Genomic DNA, 19,528 nt, shown 5'->3' with positions numbered 1-19,528 from the left:
AACCACCTAAGCTACACCAAACAGGGCCCAATTGACATCTTTTTTTTTTTTTTTAATAGAGAGCGGGGGAGAGAGAGAAACATCGATGGGAGAAACATCCATCGACTGCCTCCTGCACACCCCGTACTGGAGATTGAGCCCCCAACCTGGGCATGTGCCCTGACCAGGAATCAAACTGGCACCTTCTTGGTGCATGGGACACTCAACCACCTGAGCCACACCGGCTGGGCCCAACTGACATCTTCGATGGCTTTTCCTCCTCTACTCTGTTAACAACTAGAATAAAAAGTAGTTATTGGTTTGATTAATTCAGCTGGAGAGCCCTGGCAGCTTCCTCAAATGACAGTGCTCGACACTGACTCCATGAAGGAAGCAGCGTAGCCAGGAAATGAGTTACACCAGTAGTTTTCTTAACTTCACACCGACATTCTGAGGTTTTGGTCATGGGGAAGCCACAGGGAGAAGGTTATTGAGAGAGGGAAGAAGATAATGGGGCCTGGCCATTGTGTCTCCGTTGGAGCATTGACCATACGCCAAAGGGTCCTGAGTTTGATCCCGATTGGGGCACGTGCCTAGGTTGCAGGTTCACTCCCCAGTGGGGGCCCCTGTGGGGGGCATCCAGCTGGTGTGTCTCACATCGGGGTCTCTCTCACATAAACACTAGCGTCAATAAACATCCTCAGGTGAGGATGGGGGGGCGGGATTAGGGGTAGGGTTAGGGAACACACTAACAGAAATCAGAAAGAGATAAAATGCTTTGATTTATAAATCACTTTGTTGAAAATCTGACCACCTTTTCCTCTTAGGCCTTGTTTTGTATGTGACATTTACTGGTGTCCTAGCCCCCTGCCCCACCCCAGTGTGACCTGGAATCTTGAGTTAAACTCTACTCTAGTAATGATTGAAATCAAGCTTTCTTCTGGCTTTTTACACTCCTCCTTCTAAAGTGTCAGTGTATTCTGATCCTGCACCAGCTAGTTCTTGGTCACCCAAAATAACCGCGCTCTGCGCGAGACCTGCAGTCCAGGGCGGGCAGAGCCGCCTCGCCCACCCTGACCTCACGCCTCCGCTTGCCCGCAGGAGGAGAAGATTGCCGCTCTGCAGTCCTTTGCTGACCAGCTCATCGCTGCCGGCCACTATGCCAAAGGCGACATTGCTAGCCGGCGCAATGAGGTTTTGGACAGGTGAGTGCTCCGTGGTGCTGACAGATCCCACCACGCCTGTGGGAGAGCCCTGGCCAGTCCTGTTTGAGGGGTGCTCACATTGGGTCTCTGTTTCTCTTGCTCAGGTGGCGACGTCTTAAAGCCCAGATGATTGAAAAAAGGTCAAAGCTGGGAGAATCGCAAACCCTCCAGCAGTTCAGCCGGGACGTGGATGAGATCGAGGCTTGGATCAGCGAAAAATTACAGACCGCAAGCGATGAGTCCTACAAGGACCCCACGAACATCCAGGTGAGCCGGACCGGCTGGCTGTTGCCTCCAAAGAAGCCAAGGCCCTTGAGTAGGTTGTGTTAAATACGGTGTCTGTGAGGGGGGCGCCTGCAAAACAAGCTCCTGGTGCCCATGGGGAAGCCACTGAAAATTGTCCTGATAAGTTGAGCTGGTGCGAAGTTGTCAACTGCTCTGTCTCTATTGAAATGGTCCGTATCTGCTAAAAAGTCTGTAGAGCCCCCTTCTGTTTGCTGTCCCCAAATGTTCAGCTTCCCGGGGGAAGTGTGACAGCAAAATGAGTTTCTGTTGAATAGCTGATTTGTGTGTTCACATCAGTGTACTGAACTCTTGTTATTTCAATCTGTTTTTGTAGCTTTCCAAGCTGCTGGTAAGTTTTTTTGTCTCTCAAAGTTTTAGTTAAATGAGCTCCAGTATTTGTGTTCTTCCGTATAGATTCTTGTTACCGTGGTCACACGCAGTCTGCTGGTGTCTCTTCACCCATCCTTTCATTTCTAATCATCCATCACACTCCATTCAGGTGTCCCTGTGGGCTGTGGCTTTCTCTGTTGTCATTAGCCTGCACCCTTCATTCCCCGCCCCTCTCCCCGCGTATCAAGGAGGCAAGTTCTGTGCAATGTTTGATTTGGGGGGCACTAGTTGACTGCTTTCTTTCCAGAGGGGCTGCTTTTAAAAAATGAAATAATCAGCTTTTCTCTGTAGACGTGGGCTCGTGGCCCTCAGTGACCTAGGGCCGTGGTTCTAGGGGGGGTAAGAGTTTTGTGCTGGTCACGGGAGAGGGACAGTGCAGGATCCTCAAAGAGGCAGACGATCTGCTCCCAACCCTAAGAGGAGCCAGCGGGAGGGGCTGAGCAAAAAGTGGGCATTACCCACGGAATGGGGAAAGGGACGTTTCCATCCACATGGAGCTCGGAAGTTGCGTACGTGGATGGAAGAAATGAAGAAGTAGAATAGATGGGATTCGAAACCAAAGAGCGATCAGAACAAGAAGAGGGAAATTGGGCTTGGTCAGGACTTGGGGTACCTGAGACCTTGTTGCTCTTGTTCCGAGGCACAGGCACCTGGGGACACGGCAGGGCCACTCGGTGTCAGTGCTGTGCTCAGCCAGCCAGGTGGCTCCATCCTTTGGCAGTTGCTGCCCCTGAAATGAAACATTTGATGCAGAATTCTTCCCCACCTGTACTGCTTTTTTCTTTTAGTTCTTTCCCCCCCAAATAACATTCTCCATGAGACGCTGCGTTTCTCACCCAGAATTGTGCCACAACTGTGTCCTCGCACTTGCCTCTTGTGTTCCCGTGCCTCCTGGTCCTTTGTGGTTTAAAATAAAACACTGTTGGGCCCCAGGATCAGGAGCCCATCCAGCATCAGGAGCCACCACTCCCAGCCCTCTCTTCTCTTAGCAAAGTGAAGTCCCTACCTGGACTCAAGCCTGGATTTTTACAACATCCAGGTGTTCTGATAGCGACAGCTACCAGATGAGAAGCCAGCAAAGCCAGTCTGCCACAGAGGGTCAGCCGGCCCTCCACGCAGTGCTCCGTAGTGACGCTGCCGTAGATGATGAGAGATCTGTATGTGTGTCATTGTCAGCGTTCTGTCCACTAAGGAGAACGTCGTGGATGGAAATTGATGTTCAAGTAGATTCAGTACTTCGATTGGCCATTGAGATCTTCAGCAAAATGTTAGAAAGTATATAATTCCAGGACTTCACTCCCAAATAGCCAGTCCTGTATTTAAGATCAGCTCAGCTCACTGTTCTGAGCTGGTGCCCTTGCTTTTGCTGCCCCAGCCCCTAAAACAGCCACAGGTTCTTCGGTTGCCTTCTCTCAAAATGTTGGCACTTGCCCCCAGATCTTTAAGTTTGCTGCCACTCCCTTCTTAGAGCCCCTCCCCCCTGGGAAGATGTGAGGACCAGGCTTTGAAAGGTGGTTTTGGTGTTTTTAGAGCAAGCACCAGAAGCACCAGGCCTTCGAAGCAGAGCTGCACGCCAATGCCGACCGGATCCGCGGCGTCATCGACACCGGCAACTCCCTGATTGAACGCGGGGCCTGTGCCGGCAGCGAGGATGCTGTGAAGGTAGGGGCCCCAGCTCCACGCAGGCTCAGGGACAAGAGGGGCTGGTTTCAGCGCATCAGAAGGCTTCGGGCTGCATACGATGGGGACACGAGTGAGATTGGCTGCTCTGAGTGTCTCCCCTTCTCCTCTCAAGTGTGTCAAGTCGGCTTTAACAGAGCAGGTTCTTCGTGCATTTCGCCATCTCTGAGGGCTCCTTCTCTTCCCCAGGCCCGTCTGGCTGCCTTAGCTGACCAGTGGCAGTTCCTGGTGCAGAAGTCAGCTGAAAAGAGCCAGAAACTGAAAGAAGCCAACAAACAGCAGAACTTTAACACCGGAATCAAGGACTTTGACTTCTGGCTCTCCGAGGTAATGCCGAGATGTCTCGTCATTTTGGATAGTAGTTCAGTCAGCAAACGTAAAGCCATGGAAAGTCAGGGCTCTCCCCATCTCCCTTTTAGCAGAAATCTTCACTATCAGATGAGAGCTGTGCAGGGCTGAGAAGTAGTGCGAAGGGATGCTTAGAGTAGAGTAAGCGTATTTGTGATGGGCCTTGGACTAGAGACCCCTCCTCCATAGGGAGTGCAGTGAGCAGGAAGCCAGAGTTAGCAATGTGCTCTGTAGGAGAGCTGGAGAATACAGAAAGTGTAACATAGCAATGTTTAGAGCCCACTGCGCTCTCCATGTCTAGTCTGTACATATTCACTTGAATGTTTGTGTGGCTGTATTTTTATATATAGTTGGGCTCACGATGTAATTTTTATTATGTATTGGGAGTGTTATCCCCAAGTCTAGTAATTCCTCCTAAACATTTGAATAGCTACCCAAGTCCAAGTTGTGCCATCAGGTCATCATTCCCATGAGGTTGGACATTCAGGTCTTCCAGGTTTGGGGCACTATACATGTGCTGCAGTGAGCGTCCCTGTGTAGTAATCTCTGCCCACGCTGCTAAGCCTTTCCCTTGCAGAATTTTCTTGAAGTGGGATTGCTCTCCATTTTTCCATCAAACCACTTTAAGGCTCAGTGACCCTGCCTTCAGCTGTAGCATTTAAACTCACAGACGATTGAGGTTTTGATTGACAGAAAGAGAGCATCTTAGGCTGATACAGGCTGAGCATAACAGTAACGTGTGATTGAGAGGTGTGTTGCCCTCCAAACTAAGACCCGAATAACAGCTGAGCAGCCGGGTTTTCCAGAACTCAGCGTGCACCATACCGTAGCCTTTCCTTTTGTCTTTCACTGCCAGGTGGAGGCCCTTCTGGCGTCTGAAGATTATGGCAAAGATCTGGCTTCTGTAAACAACTTGCTCAAAAAACATCAGCTGCTGGAGGCGGATATATCTGCCCACGAGGTGAGCAGAGGGGTGGTCAGGCCAGTGTTTGGACACGGTTGTGCATTTGGGACAGGAGAGGGGTGTCTGTGACTCCAAGCCGAGGGCCTCAAACATTGTAGTCTTGGGGCCACTTTATACTCTGAACGTTATTGAGGGGCCCTGAGGAGTGTGTGGGCTTTATTTATCAATATTCATCATTATTAAAAGTAAATAAATTTTAAAAGTTAAACTGTACTAATGCATATCAATGGGTTACATACTGTATGACTTCATTTATATAACACTCTCGAAATGACAAGTTAGAGGTGGGGAACAAATTAGTGGTTGCCAGGGGTTGGGAATGGGGAGGTGTGCAGCTGTAAGGCACAAGGAAGTTCATTCGTGCTAACAGAACAACGCCGGTGCCTTGGTTTTGGTGGTGATTACACACATCTACACATATGATAAAATTGCATGGAACAACACGCACAAATGAATGCACGTGGAAAAGGGTGGAATCTGAGTAAGGTCGGGGGCCGATTCCAGCAACGCAGGGGAAGGGCTGGTGTTGGTCCTGTGCTGTGGGAGACACTACAGTGGGGAGAGGATGCATAACCTGAGCTGTTTTTGCCACTTCCTGGGGAATCCGTAAATTTATTAATTTAAAATATGCCATTACAAGTTAACATTTTTATGAATTATAACTGAGTTTTTCCAAAAACAAATAAAGCAAGAGTGGCATTGGTTGTATTTTTGCCAATCTCTTTAATGTCCAGCTTCATAGAAGATGGCTGGCTTCCCAGAGCTGCTCCTGAACTCAGTTAGTTGTGGTGTGTCATCGGAAAATACAGCCTCACACAGGTAGTTCGAGAGGGAGCCATATTTTAATTCAGATAATTAATGTGAATATTTGCTACTACACCAGACTCAGTAAGTGGTCGTTTCTTAAAGGTTAGTTGCAAAATGGACTCTTAAGCTTTACCGGGTTTTATACTGTTTTCTATTAAAATGTACTGGTCCATGTTGGACTTTGAATGGATCTTCTTTTTTTAAAAATATATTTTTATTGAATTTTTACAGAGAGGAAGGGAGAAAGATAGAGAGTTGGAAACATCAATGAGAGAGAAACATAGATAGCTGCCTCCTACACGCCCCCTACTGGGGCTCAAGCCTGCAACCAAGGTACATGCCTTGACTGGAATTGAACCTGGGACCCTTTAGTCCGAGGGCCAACACTCTATATCCACTGAGCCAAACTGGTCAGGGCATTGAATGGATCTTTCACCCGTGCACGAGTTACAGAGTCATTTGGAAAATACTGGTTCGCTGAGTTATGTAGATCTTCTAAATGTGGAAACATTTCATTATATCATTGCATTAGCTAACATCACAACCAGTCTCAACACAAAAGTCGTGCCCACTGGAAAGCTGACAAGCTCATAGAAGTAGACAAAAATTTTCCAAAATTATCATTTTCTCATGAAAATTTTATCGGCAACAAACTCGGGTGTCCTTAAAGTGACAGATTCACTTTTATTAATCTCAACACAGTATTTGTGAGATCCCAAAGTCTGAGTGGCCATAGTTTGTCTGTTGGTTACCTTTCAAGTGAAGTGGTGTCTGTGGAAACGTGGCTCGTGAGCTCGCACCACGTGCTTTCCCAGGACAGTCGTTGAACTTGAGTCTGCGGCAGAAGTGTGTGCTTTCCCTTTGTCACTCGGGCTTTTAAGTGACATGGACTCAGAGGGATATTTAGTTCAGTTCATGGCTTTTGCTGCTTTTTAAAATATTTTTTATCATAAGTTTGTTTTAAAGAGGCAGCTTATAATACATACAAAACATTTTCTAATGGTAGAAGTTTGATTATATCACAAAAGATACATAAGTCAGCCAGAAATCCTAAAATATTACTCCATAGTATCAGATCCAAGTGTGCAAAAATGGATAATATTATTTTGATGAATTTTGAATTCAGTCAACTGCTAAGTCACAGGATACAAGATCTGGGTTGAACTTTTTCTTAAATAGTTTGCATAGGCAGTCACTGGTTTGCTGGGCAGTTTCCTGTCTTGTCAAGTCCCTGACAAGCAGGAAGCGGAGGGGTACCAAGCAGTGCCCATGTCCTCCGTGAACTGCGCTGCTCCTGCTGCCTATGGCAGTGGCTCAGAAGCAGGCGGGCAGTCAGGAGAGGGGGAGGAAATCCCCACGACAGGCTGGCAGAAAACAGCCAGTGTGCCGTTTCCACGGGGAAAGTAAAGGCAGAGAGGCCACCAAAATTCCCGAACCCAGAAGAAACCCTAACATAACTCTAAGTAATGCCCTCTTCATGAAACACTCCTCTGAGAGGAGAAAAACCAAAACTACCAGTTCTTAAATTCTCAATGGAAAAACAATAAAACCACAGGTTGGAGCCATGGAGGTAAAATAAATTTTTGCTGCTTTTTAAAGGGTGTCTGTGAGGCAGCCCTTTTTCCTGGGAGTGCAGGGCAGTGACGAGTCAGCTTCCGTGTGCAGTTCGCCTGCCCTGCGCTAAGGCCTCCGCACCCCACGCCATTGCTGTCGCCCCTCAGTGCGACAAACACGGCTGTGTTGTTAGGAACATAGTTTGACCTTGTAGAACACGGGACCGCACACCACACTGAGAATACCCACACTCCGCTCCAAAGGTATCGTAAACCAGCCTTCGTCAGTGAGGACGTCCTGGGCTGTTACTTTCAAGCGGGTATTCCTGGGGACCCAGATTTCTGACCCCTCCATGACGTCCCCTCCCCCAGGATCGCCTGAAGGACCTGAACAGCCAGGCAGACAGCCTGATGACCAGCAGCGCCTTCGACACCTCCCAAGTGAAGGACAAGCGGGACACCATCAACAGTCGTTTCCAGAAGATCAAGAGCATGGCAGCCTCCCGGCGGGCCAAGCTGAATGAGTCCCATCGCCTGCACCAGTTCTTCCGGGACATGGACGACGAGGAGTCCTGGATCAAGTACGTGCTCCTGGACTTCGTGCTCGGGGCCTCTAGGACACCCCTGGAGCCTTGAATGGCAGAGGAACCATGGGGCTGAGTGAGTCAGGTCCAGGCGATCTGGCCATGAGATTTGGTCGCTCCTGGACTGTGTGGTGAGACAGGGAAGTGGCAGAAAGGGCCTGGCCTCCCAGCCAGGCTGTGCTGGGTCCCAGCTCCACCACTCACTGTGGAACGCCTTGGTTCCTTCCCATGTCCGGGTCAGCAGTGACAGTGGTCAGCGATGGCCTCCGAATGGTGGTGACACATGATGGTTACACTAGACCCACCCTGAGATCGCTGGGGTACATCACTTCTTGAAGGAAGGAGAGGAGATTGTTTTTAATCCTCTCTACCCCCAAAAAATTTTAGTCTACTTTTTCTAGTTGATGGCGCATATAAATGGACAATTTTAAGGGGAGGGGGGGATATCTTAATTCCTCACTTTAAAAATTATATCAATGTCTTTATAATTCCCGTGTATGGTATGTGGATGTTGGTAAAGTGGGGTTGAAGGGCAATGCCACAGCGCCTTCTTGTTCTCCAGTGCACCCAGCCCTCTGCAGTCAGGCACAGTACTACGTGCTCCCACATATGGGCATGGACGCTGTTCATTTGGGAAATAGAGGCTTTTGTTTTCCAGAAAACGGACAGTGTTTTCCTGGAGGAATTGATGGATGTAGGGGAAGGATATCATGGGGGCTGTACATTTCACAGCAGTTTTGCCCGAACATCTCCAGTGGAAAACATGGAGGTGCAGGGACTGACCGCCCGCCTGTGTTGTCCAGAGAGAAGAAGCTGCTGGTGAGCTCGGAGGACTACGGCCGGGACCTCACCGGCGTCCAGAACCTCAGGAAGAAGCACAAGCGGCTGGAGGCAGAACTGGCTGCTCACGAGCCTGCGATCCAGGTGAGGGCCCCGCGCTCCCGGCGAGGGCCTGGCCGAGGGCAGGGGATTGAATGGGCCCAGGTGACGTACGAAGAAACCTTTGTCCTCACTCACCTCACGGAGGCCGCTCCAGGGTCTGTAGCCCCCCATCCCGAACCGAACGGGGGGAGTTGTGAACTCGAGGCTGAGGCCTGCGCCTGCCTCTCAGCAGCCGTGGCTGTTCATGTGCTCTTGGCCGCAGGGCGTCCTGGACACGGGGAAGAAGCTGTCTGACGACAACACCATCGGGCAGGAGGAGATCCAGCAGCGCCTGGCACAGTTTGTGGAGCACTGGAAGGAGCTGAAGCAGCTGGCGACGGCCCGGTGGGTGGCAGAGGGGGGCCCGGGACCCGCTGGGACTCGGCGGGAGGCCTGCAGAGCTTCCGGCCCGCCCGCCGCCTCCTGGACCCTTTCCCTGGGTGTGCGCGGCCACGGATGGCTGGCTCTGACCCCTGCTGAGCTGGTTCCAGTATGAGACTCGGATCCCAGTATATGTCCCAGAATTTCCCGTTTGCCCAGCACTGTCTCTACTTGGTGTTTGCAGAGCTTGACTGAACCGCTTACCTCCCACACTGGTCAGTCTTTTTAAGCAGGTCAGCCATTAGAGTCAACGTTGGAGGAAGTGCTGATTTTTCTGTCTGTGCACACAGGGGCCAGCGGCTGGAGGAGTCCTTGGAATACCAGCAGTTTGTAGCCAACGTGGAAGAGGAGGAAGCCTGGATCAATGAGAAGATGACCCTGGTGGCCAGTGAGGATTATGGAGACACCCTCGCTGCCATCCAGGTCGGAGAAGCCGAAGGCGCCGCCTGCTTCCTTTCTTAGCGCTGCCTCTGGTCCCCATTTCCCCGCGGGTTTGTCAGGGCTGTGCTCTTCCCAGGGCACCACACAGCCAGCAGCCAAGGTCTCATTGGTTGAGTTTTGCCCTCAAGATCTTAGGCTGGAAATGTCCCTCTGTAGATAAAACTGGCATGACTTTGTGAGCCCCATGCATGGGGCCCTGTTGTCAGTTAAGCAGTATCGTCACCACGATTACTGGTGCTCTGTTGCTTTGCTGTGGCCACCATGACAAAATCGCCATCGGGTGGCTTTAAAACAACAGACGTGTATTGTCACAGTTCTGGAAGCCAGAAGCCTGAGATAAGGGGTCAGCTGGACCTTGCTCTCTGAGACTTCCAGGGCAGGAACCCTCCAGGCCTTGTAGCTCCTGGTCACCCCCGGCATTCCTTGGCTCGTGGCAGCATCACTCTAACCTCCGTCCCTGTGTTCAGTGGCTCTCTTCTCTCTGTGCCTGTCCTCCCCTGGCATTCTCTCTGGATGTTTCTGGGTCCAGATTTCCCTTAAAAGGACACTGTCATCGGAGTAGGACCCAGTCTAATGACCTCATCTTAACTTGATCACCACTGCAGCGGCCTCACGTCCCCATTCACAGGTGCCAGGGCGTAGGAATTCATCGTGTCTTTTAGGGGCACACAGTTCAACACACAACGTTGGTTAACTATCGCTCTGTAACCACCCTAAAAACAGCAGTTCTCATTTCCCTTTATCCTGTGAATGGGGACATTCCCTCTGCTGCTTTCACTTGGGTCCCTCACGGCTGCATTGAAACCGAGGGCAGCGGGCTGACATCCAGGATGGCATCACTCCTGAGGCTGGCAGCTGTCCCTCCACATGCCTCGGCCTCAGCAGCTGGACCGGCTTGGCTTTCATAGGCAGCGTTCGCGCAGCAAAGGCAGAGCCTGCAAGGGCTCTTCAGGCCTCGTCTCAGACGTAACAGCATTGTCCTCGCAGCCTTCTGTTGGTCGCAGCAGTCACAAGGCCACCGGGGTCATGGGTGGAAGAATAGACTCCCCTCTTGATAGGAGGGGCTGCACATGCTGGTAGAATGTTCCTGAATGGGAGCCACCAACTGAGGAAGCAGAGTTTACATCCCCGAGAAGTGGGGTAGCCCCGAGTCCCCCCTCACGATGGGGATCCTGAGCAGCTCCTCGGGGGCCTGGGGTAGAGTTGACATGCAGCGAGGGCTTCCCTCCTGTGTGCTTGGGCCTGAAGCACAGTCTCCAGTGCTTCGGTCCCTTAGGAGACGCGTCCAGTTACACCTCAGGATGGGTCTAGAGGGGAAGAGAGGCCGTGCTGATTGGCCCCTTCAGAAAGGCCTTCCCTGGCATCACTTCCCAAGGCCAGTCCCCTGCTGGTTACTCTCGCTGCACCCAGGTTTTACATAACGGCTCGTTTATTCTGTCCCCGTCGCCGTCTCAGTCCCTAGCTAGACTGATGGTGTGAGGGCATGCGCCTTCCAGGTCTGTGACCCTCTGTCGCGCAGCTGGCACACTGGCACATGCCAGGCACTCAGAGCCACTTCGCTGCCTCCCCTGCAGGGCTTACTGAAGAAGCATGAAGCTTTCGAGACAGACTTCACTGTGCACAAGGACCGTGTGAGTGACGTGTGCACTAATGGACAAGACCTCGTTAAGAAGGTGAGTCCTGCCCGCCGGGAAGACCTCAATTGTCCCACACGCACCCTTGGGATAGTCACCAAAGATGTGCACCAGACCAATTCCAAGTCCATTCCTGTGTTTCACAAAGAGGAAGATGGTGTGACTAGTGGCCGTTCTCCCCAGTTTGAAGCCAGTGAGTAGTTGCTCTACAGCACTGACGCCTGACGAAGCAGAGGAGCATCCCGAGGTCCTCCTGTGGCCCCGGCCCTCCCTCCCGTGGGCCTGTTCTTGTTTCTCAGTAATAAAGCCCTTTACAGAGAGAGTAGGATGCACGTGAGCAGGTCATAAATAGTCCCCATCGAGCCACCACCAGACCACGGCAAGGCCTTTTGCCCAGCCTTCCAGACTTTCTTCCACACATACAGCTCCCCCAGGGTGAAGTGATGCCTGATTGGCTTACACCACCCTGTAAAGTTACCTGCGGCCTGGCTGTTACACAGGACGAGTTAGAAATGAATCTGTTAAAGGCTCGAGGTTTATTTTGCTCAGATGTCCCTTCAATAGAGGGAGGAAGGGTTGGGTCCCCCCTCCATAGCAGGGGAGTCACCCCGTTGCAGTTCCAGATGAGACCTGTCCCCACGCGTCAGGAGTGAGTCTCCACCAGTCGCTTAAATGACACATTTAGCGCCACAAGGCAAGCAGCTTTCACAGCAGTCATTTCCTGTCTCGAACAGTCAGTAAGCTGTCTTATCACAGGTCTTGGCCAGTAATCAGGCCTTGGAGAGGAGGCTAGAGATTGGGTCCATAGGAGGTAACAGCGTAGTAAAAATGGGTTTCACTGGAGAGGGTTTTCCTGGCCCTGGTGGGCGAATTAACTGAAACGAGCTCTAGAGGAGGGTGTGCAGACGGAGGTGACACCTCTGCACAGCTCCCCGGCGGCAGCCCCCTGGTGCTGCGCTCTGTTCTTCACACGGGACAGGCCTGGTTCGTGGGTCTCCTTCGGCCTCTGAACAAGAGGCCAGTGCCTCTCGCCCTCAGCAGCAGCCTTGGCCTCCTCCCTGTGCTTCTCTTTAAACTTCCTGCTGATGGGGAGGATTGTTTTCAAATACAATTTTATTTTATTTTTTAAATATATTTTATTGATTTTTCACAGAGGAAGGGAGAGGGATAGAGTTAGAAACATTGATGAGAGAGAGACATCGATCAGCTGCCTCCTGCACACCCCCTACTGGGATATGCCTGCAACCAAGGTACATGCCCTTGACCAGAATCGAACCTGGGACCTCTCAGTCTGCAGGCCGACGCTCTATCCACTGAGCCAAACCAGCTAGGGCTCAAATACGATTTTAACCAAGACTGAATCCAAGTGTTTGAGACTTTGTAGCCTCAGTCTCCACAGTGTCAAAACACTTTCTGAATCATTGTTTTCAGTGACTGTGTATAATAGCCATTCTTTGGATGTATAGTATTTTTTCTGAGTGGTAGTTTGGGCTTTTCCCAGTTGTTTGCTATCAAAAATAATGTCGATACATCATTGTGACTTAACATTCCAGTCTATTCCTCATTATTCCTTTAGAACTTCCTTTAAATGGAACTGCAGTATCCGCCTTTTCAAGGCTTTCTCTGTTGCTCTCCCCGCGGTGGATGGCACACGTGGCGCATCTTCCAGAAATGGAGGCCTTCCCGCAGGGAGGGCCAGGGCAGGTCACTGCAGGGAGGTGAGGCTGACCAGAGCGTGCCTTCTCTTCATGGCCTAGAACAATCACCACGAGGAGAACATCTCCTCCAAGATGAAGGGCTTGAACGGGAAAGTGTCCGACTTGGAGAAAGCTGCCGCCCAGAGGAAGGCGAAGCTTGACGAGAACTCGGCCTTCCTTCAGTTCAACTGGAAGGCGGACGTGGTGGAGTCGTGGATCGGTGAGCACGTTTCCCAGCCCAGCCAGCAGGGTTGCCCCGGGCCCACGGCGCCTCCACTCACTTTGCAGTGGGTTTTCTTCTGCAGAGGAGCTGGTCACGTGGGCAGAGAGCCCGCCACCAGGGCACACCCCTGGCGGCAGCAGAAGGAGCCAGTGTCCTGACCCAGAGTCCCAGGGCCTCAGTGTCCAGCACTGGGCCACACACAGGTTCTCACACACACACAGGCCCTTGGCCAGTGAAAGAAGCAGGGAACGTCACGGCAGGAACAAATGCGCACAGCAGCTTGCACCAGGCGGCATCAGCACTGCCCCTCGCTGCTGGGTCCAGGGTCTGATCAGCTTCCTTGAGAGGAGGAAGCAGCCTGGTTTTGGGACCAAGTGGCCTTAGCGGTTATCACTTAAGTAGCGATTGAACCTACTCTTCATGGTGCAGATGGAGAACGGGGTCTGGGGTGCAGGAGCAGGCATTTAACCGAGGAAGAGAGCTGTATTTCCCACGCTTGGTTTTCTAGGTGAAAAGGAGAACAGCTTGAAGACAGACGACTATGGCCGAGATCTGTCTTCTGTCCAAACTCTCCTTACCAAACAGGTCAGTGGTGGCCCCTGGTTGGTGGATCGAGAGTCACTCAAATAGTGTTTCCTGGCCGATAAGTGAAGGTCGGCGTCTTTCACTGAGATATTTGACTCGTCTGCGTTGGGCCTAGGGCCTCGGCAGTAACGAGATGCAGTCCTGGTCCTCAGGAGCTTGCACACCAGGCGTGTGCAGTGGCCTCGCGGGTGCTGACGGTGTGCGCGCAGCACGCACTGTGCTCACACTCAGTGTCTGACCTCAGTGCCTGCGGGGCAAGGAGGGCGGGGGGCGGGGAGGAGGCTGCTGTTAGAATCCGTGGTCTGAGGGACAAGCAGAAGAGGAGGCGGTGTGACCAGGGCAGGACAGGGAGGGGACTCCAGGCTGACAGTCTGGCTGAGGCACCAGACAGAGCGAGTGCGAGTCTCACTGTGGCCACTGCAGATGACTCATGACTCCTGTTCCAGGAAACCTTTGACGCGGGCCTGCAGGCCTTCCAGCAGGAGGGCATCGCCAACATCACTGCCCTCAAAGACCAGCTGCTGGCCGCAAAGCACATTCAGTCCAAGGCCATCGAGGCCCGGCACGCCTCCCTCATGAAGAGATGGAGCCAGCTTCTGGCCAACTCGGCCACCCGGAAGAAGAAGCTGCTGGAGGCTCAGAGTCACTTCCGCAAGGTGAGGGGGGCCGGCCAGGCTCAGCCGCCAGCGCCAGGCAACGGGGACCCGTCTTCCACCTGCCAGGCCCCGTCAGTTTGGCACAGAGGTTCTGCACAGGGCGTGGCGTCAGCTTCAGCCAGGCAGTGAGCTCCCTGCCATCAGAAACCCCAGGGCAGGCGGAATGCTCACACAAGCGGGAGGGCGGCGGGGAAGACAGAAGTGGGCGTGGGAGAGAGGAGTCAAGCCCGCCCCGTGCCGTCGCCACCCTGTGCCCAGGGACCTCCCCGGCCTTTCCTGCCCCCACGCCCGCCGCTCGTCCCGCGGGATGTCCAGCCTGGTGGCTGTCCTGACTCCTCTCCTCTGCTTTCAGGTGGAGGACCTCTTCCTGACCTTTGCCAAAAAGGCTTCTGCCTTCAACAGCTGGTTTGAAAATGCAGAGGAGGATCTGACGGACCCTGTGCGCTGCAACTCCCTGGAAGAGATCAAGGCCTTGCGAGAGGCCCACGACGCCTTCCGCTCCTCCCTCAGCTCCGCCCAGGCCGACTTCAACCAGCTGGCCGAGCTCGACCGCCAGATCAAAAGCTTCCGCGTGGCCTCCAACCCCTACACCTGGTTCACCATGGAGGCCCTGGAGGAGACCTGGAGGAACCTGCAGAAGATCATTAAGGTGCCCTCCCCTGCTCCCTGCATCCTGTCGGCCTGGGACCCCGGTCAGAGAAACCCCTTGAGCAGGAGGGCGATGAGATTCGGGCGGAGGAAGCGGGGTTTTGTTTATCAGAAGTTACCATGTCACCACAGCAACCCACCCTTACCTGTCACCAGTCAGTTCCACGGCACAGCTTGCCAGAGTTCTGGCAGGGGTTCGAGCAGCTAGAGAATTACTGAATGCTCTGAGCTCATGCGTGTCTCCCAGATTTCCCTGTGTCTTTGGGTTAAGGTTGACATCAGTCCTTCCTGACCTCCAGAGCCAGTTTCTTGTGTTCATCAGAAAACAACTTCCTACCCCTTCCCAACGTGAAGGCCAGCTGTCCCTTCCCGAGGGCAGAGCCATCGCCATCCCGGGCCTGTCTGTGCCGGAGGGGCTGGGTGACAGGGCTCCTGCCTCCCTTTGGTCCTTAGGAGAGGGAGCTGGAGCTGCAGAAGGAGCAGCGCCGGCAGGAGGAGAATGACAAGCTGCGGCAGGAATTTGCACAGCACGCCAACGCCTTCCACCAGTGGATCCAGGAGACCAGGTGCGGCCCCACCTGCCCAGCCCTGGGAGCATGCTGGTCCCGGGCTGAATACCTGGGCCTCCAGGTTGAGGGAAGCTTTGCATGAAAGCAGGAGGCATGCTGGGCATTAGGGAAAGGGTTAGCAGCGTGGGAACCAGTGGTGGGTGGCATTAGAACGGTGTTCTTGAAGTTACTTTTCCCAATTGGGGGGTGCGGGGGAGACAGTGCATGGCCCCTGGTCAGCCCTGAGCAACAGCTCAGTGCCAGAGGGTATGGGGTGAATGCAGGGTGGGTACTGATGTTGGTTTTGTTTTCTTTTCTTTCTCGTGTCTCCCTCTCCCGATGGCTGCTGTTTGGACACCACCTGTCTCGCTGCTGCTTGGATCCCATCTCCACAGAACGTATCTCCTCGATGGGTTAATATTGTCTTATTTTTCCGGGCTCGTGGTGTGGTGGTGTCTCCTGTGCTTGTCCCTCTACCCTCTGTCCCCCTGTGGCCTGGCTTTCAGAGGACCCCAGGGTGGGGTCCTCTTCCTGCGCCTTCCTGCCCAGGGCAGGCTACACTTCCCCTGCCCCGTCCCTGTCATCTTACAAGGAGTGTGTGCCCTCCCCCACAGCCCACTGTCCCGAACACCTGCCGTCTGGGGCGGGGAGCCACTCCCACCTTCCTGTTCCAATTAAAGTGCTCTTGGGTAGGGAATGTGACCAGCCAGAAGGCCAGAGCCTCGGGGAGCCCCCAGCTGGTTCATGCCCCTGCCTCATGTGTCCACTGGGACTGTTTAGTCCTGAGGAAAGCCGTGGCATAAAGCAGGACGCCCATGTTTAGGGGGCTCAGGCTGGCTCAGGAAGTCCCCAGCTGTGATCCCTCCCCCAGCAATCCCCATCTTCCCCGGGGGGCGGGGGGGTACAGGTGTCATTTACCCTAATCGAAGGCAAAAGTGCCCCGTGTTTCTGAGCGATAGGGTTTGGAGGGAGTCCAGGAGGAGCAGGCCAACCCGCCCAGTCCCTTAGGAGCCTCTTCCCCCGGCTTGGCTGGGTCGGTCACCTTTACATTCTCTCCCAGGCCACTGTCAAGGCCAGGGTTGGTGGTAGCACCGTGTTTTAGACTCGCACTCCTAAGGGTCTGCACAGGGAACGGAGCAGTGGGAGAAATGTGCCCACAGACCTGTCCCCACGTGCCGAGGGCAGAATGGGTCAGCACTTAGAGATCAGTTTCAAGCTTGAGCTCGTAAGCAACCCTGGTGTCTGCTTTCCTCCCGGGCCCCGTGGCTGTGTCTGCTGGTCCTGGTCTTGTCTCCGTAAGGTGCTGTGCTCCCCTTACTGTGTGGCTCCTCCCGGCCCTGTCCAGTGTTGCCCAGCCTGTGTGCACTGCCCCGAGGCTGCCTGTCCCCCCAGGCCGGCCCTCAGCTCTCCCTCTACCAGGTCCCTGCCTGGGCTCCAGGGTGCCCTGCCTGTGCACTGCCAGCTTGGGCCTGTGGTGTGTGTGTCTCGGTATTGCTCTCGCCTCCCCCTTCCTTTGGTGTATTCACTTGGTTTCTTTTCTTTAAATAGCATAGCATATCGTCGGGTCATTCGTGTCTATCAGTATGAAGTTGGGGATGATCTGTCTGGAAGGTTTTTCTCCTCTTATTTCTCTTCTTACCTCACTGTGGTTTACCAATGCACTCGGCTTCCCAGGCGGCTCCGCTTTCTCACTAACCCACTGCCCTCGGCCGCTTGGGACAGAGGGGTCTGTCCTCCTCCCCCTGCACCAGCACCCAGCCTCCCGTCCCCGGTCCTGGGGGGTGCTTGGCCCTGGGGGGACATGGCATGACTGAGTCTCACCTGCTGGGGTAGGAGGAAGCCTGGTGCCTTGCCTTGCTAGACACTTGACCTTGGGAGGTTTCAGAGCTAACCCTGGCTCACTTGGTGTAAGGGGAGGTTGGGGCAAATGTGGGTCTGGGGGAGGCTGGGCTAAAATCCCACTAAGGACACACACAGTGTGACTGTCTCTGCACGTGACCCAGCCTGACTGTCGTCTTTGTTCACTGGTAGCCTTCTGTGACCTGGCACTGTGTTATGGGAAGATGGAGGCTCCCACAGCCCCTGCTCTTCAGAGCTTGGCCCTGAAGGAGCCTCTGTGTTCCCACTCATGGGTCCCGAGTCTGGGGATCAGTCACAGCCACCAACCCCCTTTGGGCAGAATTAGAAACGTTTAAAACCTGTGTCTAGTTGTGATCTCTTAGCTCCCAGTTTCCGTGTCTGAGGGGTCAGCTGACAGCACCTCCCCCTTGAACGTGGCTCCCCTCCTCCCTGAGGTCAGTGGCCGGTTTATGGGGTGTGTCTCTGCAGAGGGGGGTGCGCTGTCAGGCCTGCTCCCTTAAAGTCTGTCCTGAGGTACGAGGGCCTCGCTTGGGTCCATCACCAAATCCCAGTGGGGCTGGGCCTGAAGAGCCCCCGGAGGAAGGGTCCTGTCCTGGGAGCAGGTGGCTGGCCACACTGAGCGGCAGCTTTCCTCTAGAACAGGAGAACGATTGCCTGTCTGCTCGCGGGGCCGCTAGGAAGAGCTAGCCAATAGCAGATAGGCTGTTTCCTTAATAGAAGGAACTGGAGACCACAGGCCCTGTTTTACCTGAGACAGCTCCTGTAGAGCTCGCTCAGCTCCCTCCCGCCTCACTGTGCTTCCGTGTTTAGGTCCTGCATGGTGGAAGAATCCGGGACCCTTGAATCCCAGCTGGAAGCTACCAAAGTAAGTGCCCCAAGGGCTCCTGGCTCGGCTGAGACCCTTCACGCACCCACCCCAGCAGGCCTGCCTGGTTCAAAGTCAGGCACAAGGTGGGCTGGTTGGGTACCTGGTTTCCCTTGGCTTGCAGTAGCCTGGGTCCCGTCATTTTAAAGGAAGTCTTTGGGGATTGCTGCTTGGAGCCCTGTTTGAAAAGGGGCAGGTTCCTCTGGTCCTTAGTGTACAGTTTCCCAGGCAGGTCTGCCCACTGCCCTGTGGCTCTCACATTGAAGTCTCTCCCTCTCCTGAGGCTGCTGGACTCCACCCCTCATCCCCACCCCTTTCCCATTGCACACAGCCGTGCTGCTCTCAGACGGGGCAGGCCAGGGCCATTAGCCAGCTCCCGGGCTTGGCGACCAAGGTGAGAGCCCCTATCCCATACACCTCTGCCCCCCGTCCCTGCAGCGCAAGCACCAGGAGATTCGAGCCATGAGAAGTCAGCTGAAGAAGATCGAGGACCTGGGCGCGGCCATGGAGGAAGCCCTGATCCTGGACAACAAGTACACGGAGCACAGCACGGTGGGCCTGGCCCAGCAGTGGGACCAGCTCGACCAGCTGGGCATGCGCATGCAGCATAACCTGGAGCAGCAGATCCAGGCCAGGTACTCCGCTGGCCCTGGGGGCTGTGGGAAGGAGTCGGAGCCACCTGACCACGGTCACCCAGCGTCAGCAGTCACGTGACTGCTGTGGGGGACTTGGGCCCAAATCCTGTTCTTTCTTCCAGGAACACAACAGGGGTGACGGAGGAGGCCCTCAAAGAGTTCAGCATGATGTTTAAGTGAGTACACCTGGACCCTGGGGTGGGGCAGGGGCTCAACAGGGCCCGTGTGCTGAGCTGCCCTGGGCTTTGTGCTGCAGACACTTTGACAAGGACAAATCTGGCCGCCTGAACCACCAGGAGTTCAAGTCCTGTCTGCGCTCCCTGGGTTACGACCTGCCCATGGTGGAGGAAGGGGAGCCCGACCCTGAGTTCGAGGCGATTCTGGACACTGTGGATCCCAACAGGTGAGCCTCAGAGTAGTGGAGGAGGCAGCTCTGCCTCACTACTCCCTCCTGCTCACTGCACTTGCCCCCCCCTTCCCCAGGGACGGCCATGTCTCCCTGCAAGAATACATGGCTTTCATGATCAGCCGTGAGACGGAGAATGTCAAGTCCAGTGAGGAGATTGAGAGCGCCTTCCGGGCCCTGAGCTCCGAGGGAAAGCCTTATGTGACCAAGGAGGAGCTGTACCAGGTCTGGGC

The 19,528-nt window shown here is 54.0% G+C and overlaps 1 protein-coding gene across 9 annotated transcripts in view; it reads left to right on the top strand.

The window, feature by feature from the left end:
- The window catches only part of SPTAN1 (spectrin alpha, non-erythrocytic 1), a 61,787-nt gene that overhangs the window by 41,542 nt on the left and 717 nt on the right, over nucleotides 1-19,528 (top strand). For 4 of the 9 annotated variants that reach the window (XM_036329459.1, XM_036329462.1, XM_036329461.1 and 1 more), the window contains 23 exons: nucleotides 1,081-1,184; nucleotides 1,289-1,451; nucleotides 1,804-1,818; nucleotides 3,390-3,521; nucleotides 3,729-3,866; nucleotides 4,744-4,848; nucleotides 7,584-7,792; nucleotides 8,599-8,719; nucleotides 8,940-9,061; nucleotides 9,388-9,520; nucleotides 11,113-11,211; nucleotides 12,930-13,089; nucleotides 13,601-13,677; nucleotides 14,124-14,333; nucleotides 14,686-14,982; nucleotides 15,435-15,547; nucleotides 15,925-15,942; nucleotides 17,078-17,140; nucleotides 18,200-18,254; nucleotides 18,693-18,889; nucleotides 19,012-19,065; nucleotides 19,146-19,292; nucleotides 19,373-19,520. In XM_036329459.1, coding sequence (XP_036185352.1) covers nucleotides 1,081-1,184; nucleotides 1,289-1,451; nucleotides 1,804-1,818; nucleotides 3,390-3,521; nucleotides 3,729-3,866; nucleotides 4,744-4,848; nucleotides 7,584-7,792; nucleotides 8,599-8,719; nucleotides 8,940-9,061; nucleotides 9,388-9,520; nucleotides 11,113-11,211; nucleotides 12,930-13,089; nucleotides 13,601-13,677; nucleotides 14,124-14,333; nucleotides 14,686-14,982; nucleotides 15,435-15,547; nucleotides 15,925-15,942; nucleotides 17,078-17,140; nucleotides 18,200-18,254; nucleotides 18,693-18,889; nucleotides 19,012-19,065; nucleotides 19,146-19,292; nucleotides 19,373-19,520 — 2,880 coding nt within the window. The remainder of the gene's footprint in view (nucleotides 1-1,080; nucleotides 1,185-1,288; nucleotides 1,452-1,803; nucleotides 1,819-3,389; nucleotides 3,522-3,728; nucleotides 3,867-4,743; nucleotides 4,849-7,583; nucleotides 7,793-8,598; nucleotides 8,720-8,939; nucleotides 9,062-9,387; nucleotides 9,521-11,112; nucleotides 11,212-12,929; nucleotides 13,090-13,600; nucleotides 13,678-14,123; nucleotides 14,334-14,685; nucleotides 14,983-15,434; nucleotides 15,548-15,924; nucleotides 15,943-17,077; nucleotides 17,141-18,199; nucleotides 18,255-18,692; nucleotides 18,890-19,011; nucleotides 19,066-19,145; nucleotides 19,293-19,372; nucleotides 19,521-19,528) is intronic. The other 5 variants (XM_036329465.1, XM_036329463.1, XM_036329466.1 and 2 more) reach the window with 3 other exon arrangements.

Source organism: Myotis myotis, unplaced genomic scaffold, assembly GCF_014108235.1.
Source record: "Myotis myotis isolate mMyoMyo1 unplaced genomic scaffold, mMyoMyo1.p scaffold_m19_p_12, whole genome shotgun sequence".
NCBI lineage: Eukaryota > Metazoa > Chordata > Mammalia > Chiroptera > Vespertilionidae > Myotis > Myotis myotis.
This window is presented reverse-complemented; position numbering and strand designations above follow the sequence as displayed.